Raw genomic sequence first — 16,276 nt, 5'->3', positions numbered from 1 at the left:
AGGCTGGGTTCAGATACATTTGCATGGATACACTGATGCTGATTGGGCTGGTAGTACTTCTGATAGATGATCTACCAGTGGATATGTGTTCTCTTTTGGGAGCGCTGTAGTCACGTGGAGCAGCAAGAAATAGCCTACAGTTGCCTTGTCGAGCACAGAGGCCGAGTACAGGGGTGCAACAATGGCTCCATGTGAGGTAGCTTGGTTGCATAAGCTACTTTATGATATGCATCAGTCTACAGATGGTCCAGTTGTCATTTATTGTGACAACATGATTTACTAGGTCTTATTGATCTAGTTTATGTCAACACAGAGGATCAGGTCGCTAACATATTCACAAAGGCATTGGGCGCAGAGAAGCTGCGCAAGTTCAGAGACCTGCTTGGTGTGCAAGAATTGGGATTGAGCTCGAGGGGGAGTGTTGAGATATCGAGCTCCACTCATGATATGCCAGGGTGACCGTTGTGTATTTATGTCACCAACTTGTTAGCTGCAGATGCGGTTGGTACACTGCCCATGAATAATAGCTGGATGACAGCTATCCTTATATACTCTAGTTTGTGGCTCAGTTAGTATGCCACCTTAGTTAGTTGAGTTTGGTTTGAGACCCACATATAGGGTTCTTCTATTTCTTTGTACTAGAGTTCTTTTGGCTTTCACAACTAAGAAGAGGAAAACTGTTTTCAGCCTCCACCTGTGTGTGTATTCCCCCATTGTGTATGTGAGAAAGCCGCAAGTGAGACTCCTTCCCTCTCTCCCACTATCTTCACATTTGTCTCATTTACTACTATGAAATAAAATGACTCTACAAGATGAAGTCTAATAGTAGACTTTGCTAATGCATCCAACTCATTCCAATCATCATGAGACATATCTGCAGGCTTAGCTTCAATCCCTGCCAAGGGTTTAATCTGCTTCTTTTGAATAAGCACACCCCTTATCTGTTCTTTCCACAAAGAAAAGTTTGTCCCATTAAACTTTTTAATGCTGAAAAACTCCTTTTTAGACATGGAAGAGGATGCCATGATGCAAATGAAACAAAATCCCAAATGCTAGTACCTGCAAAAGAGAAATCACACCAAATACCAGGTGCACCCAATATGTCTGCTTTAATGAAGGATAGTGTCACCAAACTCAAGGCTCAAAGCATCAAAATGCATCTGACTCATGTGCATATACTATGTATCCATATGAGCAAATCTGGCCCAAAAGAAAATGTTAGCCCACGATGACAAAACAATGGTAAATATAATGCCAATAAGAGCCATATGCCTCAAGCATAAACACTGTCCATGGGCATAAGCATCAATAATGTCTCATCCAAAAGATCATAACACAACCTATGCATCCACTGCAATATATGTCAAAGCTATCTCTCAGCATAAAATAGCATCTGTGTGCTAAGCATCCATCAATAAAGCATCCCACAAGGCAATCTGGGCCTATCAATGCATCCAACAAGGATCGCAATGCATCCAAATGGCCTGTAAAGCATCCATTGCAACCCAATGCAAACCACAAATGGTGCACACAGCTCAAATTACAACTAGAATGATCTGCATAAGGTATATCTTGTTGGTGTAAAAGGCCAATGGCCTAGTATATACCCCTTTATACCATACAGATATAATAAGAGCTTACCTTGATCTGGGTGAGTTAGCACCCACAATTTTGATGTTCTCCCTTTCTTTGTTGCTCTCCGATAAGACCTCTCCATCAACTGGTATCAGAGCTTGGTTGAGCGAAGCCAACAAGGAGACCATAGCATTGTGGTGTTGCTATGCCAAGAGCCTGAACTTGTTGCGTGGAGTCTCCTACTACTCGTGGGCTGCCCCTGGGAGCTGTATTTTGACATATACTAGCTCGTTTTTACTGTTTCAGCCTTATATATCAGGTTGCCTCGACTGTTCCAGCAATCTATTGCCTTGTTTGAGCAGGGGAGAAAAAATATTATCCATCTATGGTCAAAAGTGACCTGCTGCTCTACAATTCCAGCCACTGGAAGTTGCTTTTTTGGGGCCCAAAAGCAAAAACGTCTTCTGCTTGTGGCGGCGGACTCCAGTTAATCAAAGGCAGCTGGTACATTTAGATTTCGGTTGGGTTTATGCCTTCAAGTTGATGCATATCAAGCCAAAGGTTGGCTGAAAGTGATTGCTTACAATTGATGCATTTTGAGCCTTTGTTTAGCTGAGAAAGTGAGCATAAGTGAGCAATGTTTTTTTGAAGCTGTCTTGTATACCAGAATGATTATTTTTTATGAGTGCAATACTCTTCCCACTAAGGGAATTTTTTGGACAACAATTTCTAGAATTGTTGGGCTATCTTATTGGAGTTTATGCCTCAAATGCTTCATAAAAAGTTGGTTATTAGCAGTTTGCAGTCTTGTGACAGCAGTAAAAAGTGAGCAGGTGGCTATTTTGAGAAGTGAATATCAGAGAATCCATGAGGAATTGTCTTCTGAGTTAAACTAAGAAGTTTTAGTTTTTTGGACAATCTACAATCTTGTTTTTGAAAGTGTTTCAATTCGAGATTTAGAGAAAAAGTTATGATGCCCGGTATGCCCATAATTTACAATTTTAACAGTTTATGATAGCAGCTAGAAAAAGTGAGCAGGGGCCTGCTTTTAGTAGTGAATATCAAAAAATTCATAATGAATTTTAACTTGCAGTAAACTAGAAGTTTGTAGATATATTGATCATCTACAACTTTGGTGTTTACAACAAAGGCAACCTAGTTACAGCTGGGAAGATATTGATAGTTCAAAACAGGCCAAAACTGTTGCAGACTGTTATTACAGCAGTAAAAGTTTGCAGGTGGTGGTTTCCAACAGCAGGTATAAGGAAATCTGTAAGGATTTTGGACTTGCTGTAAACTGAGAAGTTGTAGAGTTTTCTACAAGCTACATTTCTTCTGTTTACACTTTTTGCATCGGAGCTACCGTGCAAAAGCTATTGGCTAGTTTTATGATACCCTAAGGTCACTTGCAGCAAAACATGTATTTGTGACAGTGACTGTGTGGTTGTTGTCATTGTAGTTGATATATTTTGAGCTTGAGCTTGAGTTTGGTATATTGGTGCAGTGTATCCTGGTTGTTCTATCATCCATTGTGATGGCTTCGGCATCAAAGAATGCATTGTTTAACATTGAGAAGTTGGCATAAACTTCTCCTATTGGGAGGAGCAAATCTACAATGTGCTGGTGCAAAAGAAGCAAGTAAAGCCTATAAAATGCAAAGGCATAAAGCCAGAGGATTGGGAAGATGATGAAGAGTAGAAGGAAATGGATGAGCTTACATGCTCCACGATCATGCCTCACACTTTCAAAATCAGTGTATTTCAATGTGAAAGATACTGCAGGTGGTGCCTATGGTGTGTGGACAAAGTTGCATGATCTTTATGAGAAGCAGAGTGCCACTTGTCAAGTGTATTGGCTGAAGAAACTCATAGATCTTCGCATGGAAGAAGGGACTTCAATGTCTAGCCATTTAAATGAGTTTAACACAATTTTCAATCAACTTTTAGCTCAAAAAATTGCCTTTGATGACTCAGTTAAGGCAATGTTCTTATTGATCACCCTTCCTGAAAGTTGGGACACTTTTAGGACTGCTATAAGCAATTCAGCCCATGCAGGAGGCCTGGCAAGCAGTGATGTTGAGAGTAGCCTTCTCACTAAGGAGGTAAATAGAAAGAACAATGCTAGAACTAAAAGTTCAAGTGCTCTCAAGTGAATGCCATAAGTAACAATAGTGATGAGGGTGACATTCTTTATGCCTCTATGTTTGAGCATGCTTTCTTGTGACTAGTGATGATGCATTGTCACAGAATTGGATACTAGACTCAAGAGCATCTTTCCATGTCACTCCAGGAAGGAAAGGAACTGTGAGACTTGAAAATGATTATCCATGTGACATTGTTGGAGTGGGAGATATCCACCTGTCTCTTCCTAATGGTTCTACATTTGTACTCAAGAATGTTAGGCATGTTCTAAAAAAAAGCTTGATAAGTATGGGACAGCTTGATGATCATGGCTATCATGTGTTTTTTGGCAACAATACGTGGAAAATTAGCAAAGGTCACTTGTAATTGCTAGAGGTTCCAAGCATGGAATGTTGTACTCAATGCATGTGTCAAGCATAAGAGATAATGCAATCAATGTGACCGAGTAGCCATCTGTCTCTTTGTGGCATCATCGATTGGGACACATGAGCATGACAGGAATAAAGATACTTTCTGGTTTGCAGTATGTTCCCGTGTTTAAATTTTTAGATTTTAGCATGTGTGAGCATTGCATGTATGGGAAGCAAACATGGTCTTCACATAAAAAATCTTTGGGCAAGAAGAGGCTTGAACCATTGGAGTTGGTTCCTAGTGATGTGTGTGGACCTATGCATACCTCTCATGCATTTAAGAATTTTTGTGAGCTACATGGCATCAAAGTGAGAGTTGACTACTCCTAAGAATCCTTCTCAGAATGGGGTCGCTGAGAAGATGAATAGAACTATTCAAGAAAGGAATATAAGCATGCTTTTTAATGCTAGTCTACCTCATGGCTCTTGGGTTGAGTCTATCAAGATAGCAGTACATCTTATCAATAGATCGCCTAGCAAGGCACTAGATGGGAAAGTGCTAGAAGAGGTTTGGTCAGGCAATCCACCATCTTATGGGCATCTTCGTGTATTTGGCTGTGAAGCTTATGTTCATATCCCTAAGGAAAAACGTAGCAAGCTTGATCCAAAGTCAAGGAAGTGCATTTTTCTTGGATATGGTGATTCATGCGAGATGGGATACCGATTGTGGGATCCAGAGGCCAGGAAGATAGTACGTAGCCATGATATTATCTTTAATGAGGACAAGATGCACAAGAAGCCAGAAAAGACTGTTGAGATATGCAGAGTGGTGTTTTAAGAGGATGGACAACCACCATATGAGAGGCATGCACAACCTGTTCCACATGATGCACGGCATGGACAGCCCATAGATTGTGAGGTGGGAGAGCCACATCTAGGTGGACAACCTCAGGTTATGCAGGAAAATCAGTTGGGACAGCAAGATGCTCATGGTGAGCAAGTGTTGAGACATGCCATTAGAGTCTCACGACCTCCATAGAGATATGCTCCATCTCTAGATTATGTCATGTTGACAAATTGTGGTGAGCCTTCATGCTTTGAGGATGCTATGTCTAGGAATGACAAGCATTAGTGGGAGAAGGCTATGCAGTCAGAGATGGATTCTTTGATGAAGAATGCTACTTGGGAATTGGTTTGTTTCCCCAAAGGAAAGCATGCATTGCCATGAAATAGGTTTACAAGCTGAAGATGTCTCCAACAGATGCATTCCCTAAGTATAAGGCAAGGTTGGTAGCCAAGGGTTTTAAGCAGGAGAAGGGTATTACTTTGATGAGATCTTCTCCCCAGTGGTGAAGATGACTACCCTTCATATAGTGCTTGCATTAGTTGCCATAGAGGACATGGAGCTTGTCCAAATGGATGTAAAAATAGCTTTTCTACATGGAGATCTTCATGAGAACATCTATATGCAGCAGCCAGAGGGGTTTGTTGTGCAAGGCAAAGAATGGATGGTATGCAAGCTTTAGAAAGTCTTTATGGGCTGAAGCATGCTACTAGGGAGTGGTACCATAAGTTTGATGCATTTATGTGATCCCAAGGGTACACATGGAGTGAGACAGATCATTGCCTCTACAGAAAGAAGGCATTAGATGGCAACCTTCTTATTTTAATTTTATATGTTGATGACATGCTTATTACTGGGAAATCTACTTTGGATGTGGATGCCTTGAAGAAAAGGTTGCATGAGACCTTTGACATGAAGGATTTGGGTGATGCCAGTCACATACTTGGCATGAGGATTGTTCGGGATAGGAACAAGAACTCCTTCATTTATCACAAAAAGAGTACATTAGCAAGGTACTTGAGCGTTTCAATATGGAGAGGGGAAAGTCCATAAGTACTCCGTTGCTTCCATATGTGAAACTCAGCCAAGCAGACAGCCCTAAGTCAGATGAGGAGCGGGCTGAAATGGCAAAGATGCCTTATGCATCCACAGTAGGAAGCTTGATGTATGCCATGGTTGCTACACATCCAAATACTGCTTTTGCAGTGGGAGCTGTTAGCAGGTATATGGCAAATCCTAGCAAGAAGCATTGGGAGGCAGTGAAAGGTATCATGAGATACTTGAATGGTACAAAGAACATGTGCATTTTCTTTGGGAGGAAGGACACATCTGTTGTTAGATATGCAGATGCTGATTTTGCAGGGAATGTAGACACCAGGAGGTCTACTACGTGATATGTTTTCTCATTCACTGGAGGTGCAGTTTCATGGGTCTCTCATTTGCAGCAATTTACGGCTTTGTCTACCATTGAGGCACTGTATGTTGCAGCCACTGAGGCATGCAAGGAAGCTATATGGCTTACTCGTCTAGTGGGAGACTTGAGCATTGCAGGAGAGGTTCTAGTTTTGCACTGTGATAGTCAGAGTGCCATCCAATTGGCACAGAATCCTATCTTCCATGTGAAGACAAAGGATATTGATGTCAAGTATTACTTCATTAGAGAGGTGATTGAGGACAAGCGCATCCAGCTTGTCAAGGTTCACACAGATGAGAACCTTGCAGATCTTCTTACAAAGAGTCTTTCCTCAGAGCGGTTTGCACATTGTAGAGTATTGATGGGTGTCGGATGACATTAGGATGCCCATCTTCTCCCTTAAAGGTGCATTGGCCTTTAAGTGGGAGATTGTTGGTGTAAAAGGCCAATGGCCTAGTATATACCCCTTTCTACCATACATACATAACAAGAGCTTACCTTGATCTCGGTGAGTTCGCACCCACAATTTCAGTGTTCTCCCTTTCTTTGTTGATCTCCGATAAGACCTCCTCTCCATCATATCCAAGAAATCATGGCCTTACGGCAATGACCACTAGTGAAAATAGAACTTGAGATGTCTCAAAACATGGGTGTCATTGCATAATCGAACTCAGCAAGACAATGTGCAAATATCTCTCTTCTGCCACAACTCCCAAATCTCATCCAAGGATGGACTAAGAGCGAGTCAACCCTTGCATTTACTTGCAAAAATGAACCTTAGGAAACTTAACCTTAGCCAAAATGCCACATGGCAATCAATGAGAAGGTCTTGGAACCTTTGAGAAATTTCCTTCAAAGAGATGACGGAAAAACACAGAGAATCACAACTCCCTCGATTAAAGAGAGGATGAAAGAGAGGAAAAGAGAGGAAAAAAGAGAGGGGAAAAGACAGGAGAGGAAAGGAGAGAAGGAAAGAGAGTAGGAAAAGAGAGAAGGAAAGAGAGAAAAAGGGGGAATGAAAGAGAGGAGGAGAAGAGAGGGAAAGAGAAGGAAAAGAGAGAAGGAAAGAGAGGAAACGAGAGAATGAAAGAGAGGAAAAGAGAGGGGAAAAGAGAAGAAGAGAGGATAAAAGAGAGGAAAAAAGAGAGGGGAACAATATAGGTGGTTTTTCATCTGGATCATTCTGATCCAAGATGGTGGTACGTGATCCAAGTTACACCATGAAGTAAACAGATTTTTAAAGATAGAGATGTGGATATGGAGATGCCACACTACTACACATGGGTCCTATTCCGATGCTTAAGCACCAACGTTTAGCGTGCACGGGGCACTAATCATCACGATAACCAAAGCAGGATTCGTTAAGTGTCACTATATAGCGACTTTAGGCAAGTGTCGCTATATAGCGACATTTAAAGAGCATTGCTATATAGTGATACTTATAAGACTTGTAAATGGTCACTATATAGCAACACTTATTAGACTTGTGAATGCTCACTATATAGCAACACTGAGACAATTTCCTATAGCAACGTTTTACAGAGAGTGTTTTTTCCCATACTGACTTTAAAATATAGTTTTTCCAAATGACAATTTTTTTTTCCTTTTCATACTTGTTTGATCCTTTGAGAGAATAAAAGTACAAGAGCATATACATCAAGCCTTTGAAGCTCATATATTCATGTCCAAGTTTGAGATGAAAAAAATCAATGAAGAGCATTTACATCAACGGCTTCATGATCCAAGTCTAACGTGCTAAGCAAGTCTATCTCTAACCCTATACTGAGTTGATCTCCTATATCATCATCATACTCTAGCATCATACGTTCACCTAAGACTTGATCATCTTCTTCAATAAAGTGTGGTGATTCTTGATGATTGTCATCTTCTTCCTCAATATCGTGATCTCCATCTTCCTCGCATACGATGTCATTATGTGCATCTTCCTCTTGGCTCATATTGTGATCTTCATCTTCTTCGCTAGATCCATCCAGATCAATTGGATCCGACATTGGTAGTGGCATCTCCATATCCACATCTCTATCTTCAAAAATTTGCTTACTTCGTGGTGCAACTTGGATCACATACCACCATCTTGGATCAGAACAATTTGAATGAAAAACCATCTATATTGAAGATGGGTGCCAAATGCCATCAATTATATATATGAAATTATGCTTAAGTACATGTATCAATGGATCTTTAAAAATGAAAGCTTCGATTAATTAAATCATTAGTATGCACCTGCTCACAATACTCAGGAAGAACAAAAGTATCACTTTCATCGGTCCAAAGTTTGGTGGAGTCTATTGCAAAGAAACCGCTACTGTCTTTTCTCATTGTCACATGGGGACCATTGTAAGTAGTTCTAAACCATTTTACATCAAGAATGAAAATACCAAATCGTCTGAAATCAATTTCATAGATTTCGCGTATGGTTCCACAATAATCCAACTGTGAGGAGAGAAGATTGGTTTCCGAAGCACTTGCTCGGCTATCTTGTGTGAAGTTAGCCATGACTCCACAATCATACGTGACTCTCTTTGAATTGATGCGTTCCACGTGAAAAAATAGACTTGTTGTGCCAAAAAAAATGTATGATGAGTATTGACAACTATGAAACGTAACTCCTAGTAGAGTTCCAATGGGCTACACTTGGTTAGTCCTACTTAAATATTGATGGAGATATGCACAAGGTCAAGTATTATAGTCAATGGAAATTTTCATATACTAATTGAATTTATACGATAAATCCTAGGCGCTCGTAGTGGATAGATGATGTGTTGTCGCTTGAGCACGTGGATATATCAAATATTACTATTAAAACATGAAATTAAGTCAAAATATAGATAGACAATATATGTCAAATGGGTGGTTTAGAGGTTTGGTTTATGAGTAAAGTGTGTGGATATTTTGTCGTATTTGTATAATTTTTAGCAAAGATATTGTTTGTGCAAGAGAATGAGATTTCAATATTTAAGCAATTCATTCCTTGCTTTTTTCTAATTTGTTCTACAATGGGCTACACTCAAAATTGAACTTAAAGTCAAGCAAAAGGTTTTATAACATAAGTTTGAGTTCTCAAAATTTCACACTTCCTTGTGTAGAGTAGAAGACATTCTTTGTTGTGTTGAATAACAATATTGTTTATAATCAAAGAGAAGATTTGGCAATCTTACCACCCAAGAAGGAAAATTTTGGAAGCTCCTTAGCTTCTTATGAGACAAAAATGAGGAAAAAATTTCCCCTTAGAGAAACATGAGTAAACTGGTACATTTCTGGAAGGGGGCATACTAGATTTTCACCCTTTCTCATTCCTCCTCTAAATGGTAGGTTGACACGTTAGGACGACATGGGGCCGGGGGGAGGGGGGTAGTTATCACCCTTCGTATAGCATGTGCTAGCAAGCATGTACTAAAATACCCTTCTAACATTTTCTCATGTAATTGTTAACCCTCTCTTGCATGCAAACATTTTTCAATCTTAAAATAGAGACATAGTTTCATAAATCTACTGAGAATCCCTTCATTTGTGTAAACGACAAGTAAGTGCCCACAAGTATGGAAACGGCATGAAAGTCCACTCATGTATAAATCCCCTCATGTACGTAAACGGCACGCAAGTCCCCCTAATTAAAAAAATGCCCTTCCGTGCAATAAGGTGCAATGTTACATGTTTATGAGAGGTCCTCATAGAATGGTAGGAGGAAAGAGAGAGTGGGCCTTTGTACTATATGTATTGTTATGTTTCAAAAGCACTAGAAAATATGGAATGGATAAGAGGTGGGCCATTTGGAAAAAGCATGCCCATGACCTTAGTCAATTTCATGTAGCCCACTGAAAATTAAGGTAGACAATAGTAAAGCAATTAATTTCTTGCCCCTTGTGAGCAGGCAACGACCTTGTACCAGCTATATTCTACACCTCGATAGCTACTAGCGAATCCTTGACTCTCAAACTTAACAATGCATGGATTATACATCGCCGTGTGTTATTAATCCTACATTCGAACGACCCTCTCCTCTGTGCACACGGATGCGGGAGAGCGATTCGGATAGCACATTACACACGCACCGATTCAGATTGATTTCAACGGAAATATTGCCACACCCTCGAACTCGTTCGAACCTCTTACGTGGGAACGGGACAGCCGCAGATGCTTTTTAACATCGTAGCAACGATGCCAACGAGAGGAAACTCAGATTTCGATTGACGTAGATGTAAATGCCACAAGCTCTCGAGCGAATCTCTTATGTGGAAAAAACGAGAGAGAGGAGGAGACGAGATGCTTTTAACACTCGGATCCGCGCTGAAGATCCAAGAAGTTCCGATCTCTTCATCACAGGTGAGAGCCGGGCGGTAGCGGTGACTCAGGGAAGTAACCGATTCAGATCTCGAGTCTCTTCTCAGATGGGCTGTGAATTGCCGCGTAAACGAACGAATATCTTTTGTAGACACGAGAGCGATGACAATAGGAACAACGATTCAGATGCGTATATGATGATAGCACATGATTTCGAAAAGAAATTTGTGGATCCACCGACGCAAACTTTGCGACGTACATCATGTACTACACATTATGCTCGGCTGCTAGATGCTCTGATTCGTGCCTTGGGCTATGACAGTGGCCGAGGACGTTTTCGTGGCAAGCTCTGAGCCTGGAGGAGCGATCATCGAGTGGGAGTCGTAGTCTTTCGAAAGGAAGAAAGAGACGCGATCTACGAGCGACATATGGGTTTTCTGACACTCTTCGCAATTATCGTTATCCTTTCGTTCGTTACGGATTCCACCTTTTAAGAAAAGAAAAAGCAAACGCTTTACAGTACTGGGAGCCTGGGAGGTTGGACGGAATGCAGTTGGATTCATTACATCAACATTTTTCCACGAGCAGCAGCTAATATTTGACGATTATGGAATAAACTAAGCTTTGTAGCTTCCACATCTACAGACAGGAAACGCCAGCGACGCCGCGTCTACTAGTACTATACTACTATTCTACATGTTTGCAAATTGCATGAAGGCTACATCTATGATCTGATGCGGGAGAGCCAATCTGTTCACGCTTCTATGGATTTTCTGCCAATGATCACAACCTCGTGGTGATCTTGCTCCAATAGCGAACGTATGAACTCTTCACTTTAGCGCTGCGCGCTGCTGCTGCTCAAAATTCGAGCTGGACAGCTAGTACACACGACAATGTGAAGACTCACGTTCATGGAAGGCATCCGTAGCTATTGCATCATCTCTTCATCATTTTGATTCTGCTGCACCCTGAAGCGAGCTAGATTGCTTTTGCCCCTCAGCCTGTGAGCGTACATGCATTCTCGGTACTCTTGCCACGTGAAAGGCCTATACATCGCAGAATGTCCTGCGGCGATTACTTCCCGGCCTACAGTGATGACAGCCTCGTCTGCAGGGTTGAGGAAGAACACCATAGACAAGCGCGATCGCATACTGTTGCACACCGCCCGGTGCTCCACACTCTTGTAGATGTCGTTGCTCCACACCTGCGTCGCGGCCCGGCCGAGAATAGATTAGGAGATTAGCAGTCGGTAGACTAAACATTCGACGAGGCGAAGGGCGGGGGGGCGATTTTCTCAAAAAAGTGCAAACAAACTTTGAGAGGACACCCGCATGCTGTTTCAATTTCCAGCTGTGCTCTCTGGGTCTTTGAGCGGTTTTGAACGCGCATAGAAGAAGAAATATAAATCATCCCTCGTTTACTAAAGCAAACTAGCCTCTTGGTCAATTGCGATGTTTCGCAAGACTTTCCTTTATGATCGATAGCTCGAAATCGTGGCAGAGTATTAGCCCGACTTCTATGACAAGGATAGAGATGACGCGACTGAAAATCTAGAAGGCACTCAATTCACCTGCAAAGCGTCGCCGATGTTGATGACGAACGAATTTGCTCTTGGTTTCACAGCAATCCACTTCCCGTCCTTGAGAATTTGAAGGCCGCCAACCTCATCTTGATGGAGAATCGTCAACACGTGAGGGTCCGAGTGAGCTCCAAGTCCTAGAGTGAGCGACGGCTGAGGGCAAGGAGGATAGCAATTGAAGCGGACAACGGAGTTGTCTCCTTGTTGGAGATGGGGGATCAGAGAATCGGATTTGACACCCAACTGCTGAGTTAACAGCAGGAAGAGGCGGAGAGCAAGCGATTTTAGAGCTTGGCTGAATTCTGTCGCTACGCTTCTGCGTCCACAAACAAGGCAGAATTGAATCAGCTCCGTGATACAACGACGAAGTACAGGACGGATTGGAAACGGACATTCCTAGCAAGACGACGGAACGCAAACAGAAATTCCTATGAAGACGTACGACGTAATGCCTCCGCATGAATCAAAAGCTCGTTGTCTGCTGATACTCGATGCTTGACAGAATCCTGATTGCGTTTTGAACAATTACCTGAAGTCTTGATTGCCATCTTGCCATATTCTCCATGCATAAGCTTGTATCTCCTCGGGAACTGCCGGAAATTGCAGCGCCTCCATCCACGGTATGTCGTTCTTCAGCCGCGTTCCCACACCACCATACGAGTAGCCCATTGGCTTCGCGCTCGTATCGCGAAGGACTCTCCGTTTCTGCTTCAATCGTAGCCTGAAGAAATCCTTCGCGTGCGCTTCCATCTTGTGGATGAGCTCCGCCGACACGCCGTGGTTGACGACCTGAAAGAACCCCCACTCCTGGCTAGCGCGCGCCATTTGCGCAACGCAAGCCTGGCGCTGGGACTCGCTGGCCGGCCCGGATGCATGAAGAGCAGCGAGGTCGACGACGGGGAGGTCGTGCTCGAACTGGTTGTGAGCGACGAGGGGGCGTTCGTGCTCGGTCCATTCAAAGTCCTTGAGGTTACGGGAGGTTTGGAGGAGGGCAGCGAGGGCACTGGCATTGAATGCGGCACGGGAGGCGGAGGAAGGCAAGGAGGCGGGGAGCAAGCTATCCTGAGGCAAGCCCATGATGGAAGATGGAGGAGGACGAGGACGAGGACGAGGAAGAGAAAGGAGGGAGGGAGGCTATGGAGATGGAGGAGGGAGGCTATGGAGATGGAGATGGAGATGGAGATGGAGAAGAAGAAGATGATGAAGACGAAGATGAAGATAATGAAGAAGAAGAACAACAAGAATATGAAGATAATGAAGAAGAAGAACAAGAACAATAAGAAGATGAGGAAGAAGAGAAGATGATGAAGATAATGAAGAAGAAGATGAGTTAATAGGCAGCTGATGAAAAAGAACACATGAAGAAGCTCATGAAGAAGAAGATAATAATGAGTAGTTAATAGAAAGGCACTCTTTGCTACAAGACTACAAATGGCAGCTCAACATTTAGTCCCTAGAGTCCCTTTTATAGCTCCAATTTGGGGCCCCCTTCTCCCTTCTTTTTTACAGCTCCTCCTTTCCCTCCGTTGCTCTCTTTTTCCAAGCAATCAAAATAAAGATTGACTCCAAGTCAAACCGCCCTTTTTTCCCCTCCTAAGGGCACTTTCCTGCCCTATGCTGCCTTGGCATTTTTTATATATCTCTTGGCAGTGAGCTGCCAAACTTGGCAAACATTCCCGGAAACACTGACAAACTGTGGCATATTTAGAGAAAGCCTCACAAACTCCTCTTTATTTAGAGCAACGATTGCCCAGATGCAAAGGCCTTTTTTTCGTCTCCGCAGTGGGCATGAAAATGGTCAATTCGAGCAGCGAAAAACGGGAACATGACAAGTACTAGGGTTTCTAGACATGTGTACCCATGTCGCTACACTTGGGAACATTCTGTAACACAAAAGTCTCGTGTAGAGTCCTTGAGAAAAAGTCTCCCTTAAATGCATCCATCTGATTTTGGCTAGACCGACCTACGTCATACTTTTTTTGCTTATTCTAGGCTAGTTCTGCAGCAACTTAAGGCCCCATTTACTACAATTTTGACTAAGGTAGTCATGCATACGACTGTGCTTAGAGTGCATCCCCCCCTGGCCATGAAGCTAAAACATAATTTCAAGGCTTCAAAATAGCATTACATCATAGAACCTCCAACTTCTTTTGCAATTGTCAAGTTGCTATCAAGAAATATTTTAGTGCAAACAACCTTCACTACTAGCTGAATGATGAAGAAGGAAATAATAATGAAAATGAAGATAATGAAGAAGAAGCTCCAATTAATAGGCAAGCAATGTTGCTATAAGCCTGCAAATGGGAGCTCAACATTAGTCCCTAGGCCCTTTTATAACTCCAATTGCCGCCTCCTTTCTCCCTTCTTTTTTTTAAAAGCTCCTCCTTTTCCTCCATTGCTAACCAAAAACTATTTCTACCATGCAATCATAGAACAAACTGCCTCCAAGTCAACCGGTTTTTGCCTCACATTCTTGCCTAGTGGCCTAAGGATTTTCAAGGGATTTAAGTCATTTATTCAAAACAATAACTTAAATCAATTACACTATATTTTTGAAGTAAAAATGGTTTAATAAACTGCTGATCAAGTATTATTTTCCCTTGGTAATTGGTGGATTGGTTAATGCTTATCAAAACTTGGTTTCCTTACTGCCATGTGATAAATGTTTCTTTAATATGGTATACCATGCGAAAAATGAGAGATTAAGTGGTATACTCTTGGTCAACTAATTACCACATTTTGTGAATAAAATGTAGGTATTTGTCATGATTTATATCATTTAAATTAACTTAAATCGTATGTAAAATCCTTGGCATGGCCACATAGATGCAACAAGAGTTCAAGCTTGAAAATTGCATCACAGCAAGGGAACATTCTCCCTCTAGGTCTTAGCATGGGAAGGTGACACAAAAAACACTGTCCGGGACATTTACTGCTTTTAGTGGTATGGGACACCTATTTCAAACCTTTAAAAATTATTGCAATGATAAAATGTGCTTTTTGACTATTCTTCTATGACTATGAAATTGTTGCTTCAGTGCAAAAACCCTTCAATACTAGTTGAAAGAGGATGAAAAAGGTGATCATCCTAATATTGCAGCTAAGTTCAACTAAATTCATTTTTGCTCTTTAATTTGAGGCACATAGATAGGTATACATGAGAACACCATGTATACGAGCTCTTGATTCCAAGGTGGTTGTAGTTCTCTAACATTGGAATGCACTCTTAAGGGCCGTTATGTCAAAAACAAGATAGAATCTTAGCATGTATATCTTAATTTCAACGAGTATCTCAAAGATGAGGTGGAATCTTAGAGTAGGTTACTACTTCAGTACAATTTAAACTTTCTCACTCTCCAAGCAAGTCCTCATGGTGAACTTGCTAGCCTACACAGATTCAGTGTACATGTAGGACCCCGCTTTGTAATCAAAGAATTCATTTGCACTCCTCTTGCTCTAAATATAAGTTGGTTCTCACCCGAGTCTATTCATAGTAGAATGATAGTAATGAGCCAAAAATCTGAAATTATGAACTCATATTAATACTCAAATTTGGCCTTTTTCTCAACTGACTTCAAACTTGCCCCTTGTTTTTACTGATTAACAACAATTATAATATATCCCTACATAATCAAATGATCCATGGCAATGGTTTTTCAAGGTGCACACATTTCGGTAGGAATAGGCTTATTCAAACATGTAACATGTACATGTATCATGACATAGAAAGTAGAGTTAGCCTTAAGTAATGTATGAGAAAAAAATATGTTAGAACTTGTCAAGGCGCCCTTCGTTTATTAAATAAAAGTGTCAAAAAATGTGTGCTTTTAGAGTGCTCATTTCTTGTTCTCACCTATCTAGTGGACTTGAAATGAGGCTTTTGCATACTAGCACAAATGCTCCCTTCCCTTTTCCTTCAAGTAAAGAGAAGAAGGATAGACTATTGGAATTGGCTTTCCTAACAAATAATCAAAGATGAGGAGGTTTTGAATCAAGGTTGTCACAAGGCCCCTTGGTTTATTAAATAAAGGTGCCCAAAAATGTGTGCTTTTAGAGTGCTCATTTCTTGTT

At 41.5% G+C, this 16,276-nt stretch overlaps 1 protein-coding gene across 1 annotated transcript; it reads right to left on the bottom strand.

Moving 5' to 3' along the window:
* Positions 1–11,092: 11,092 nt before the first annotated feature.
* Positions 11,093–13,491, bottom strand: LOC147896671 (fe(II)/2-oxoglutarate-dependent dioxygenase 1-like). Its single transcript, XM_087381390.1, has 3 exons — positions 12,735–13,491; positions 12,197–12,521; positions 11,093–11,830 (listed from the first exon to the last, which is right to left on the bottom strand). The coding sequence occupies exons 1-3, from the start codon at positions 13,280–13,282 to the stop codon at positions 11,555–11,557; spliced, it is 1,149 nt and encodes a 382-aa protein (XP_087237516.1). The 5' UTR covers positions 13,283–13,491; the 3' UTR covers positions 11,093–11,554.
* Between the last annotated feature and the right edge of the window lie 2,785 nt (positions 13,492–16,276).

Source organism: Dipteris shenzhenensis, chromosome 11 (genome assembly GCF_047967505.1).
Source record: "Dipteris shenzhenensis isolate YYH24624 ecotype China chromosome 11, Dip_SZ_1.0, whole genome shotgun sequence".
Lineage (NCBI taxonomy): Eukaryota > Viridiplantae > Streptophyta > Polypodiopsida > Gleicheniales > Dipteridaceae > Dipteris > Dipteris shenzhenensis.
This window is presented reverse-complemented; position numbering and strand designations above follow the sequence as displayed.

Coding starts and splice junctions, on each gene's coding strand:
- LOC147896671 (XM_087381390.1), bottom strand. CDS start 13,282: ATGGGCTTGCCTCAGGATAGCTTGCTCCCCGCCTCCTTGCCTTCCTCC. Junction 12,522..12,734: donor GATGGCAATCAAGACTTCAG/GTAATTGTTCAA, acceptor TTGTGGACGCAG/AAGCGTAGCGACAGAATTCA. Junction 11,831..12,196: donor ACATCGGCGACGCTTTGCAG/GTGAATTGAGTG, acceptor GCCGCGACGCAG/GTGTGGAGCAACGACATCTA.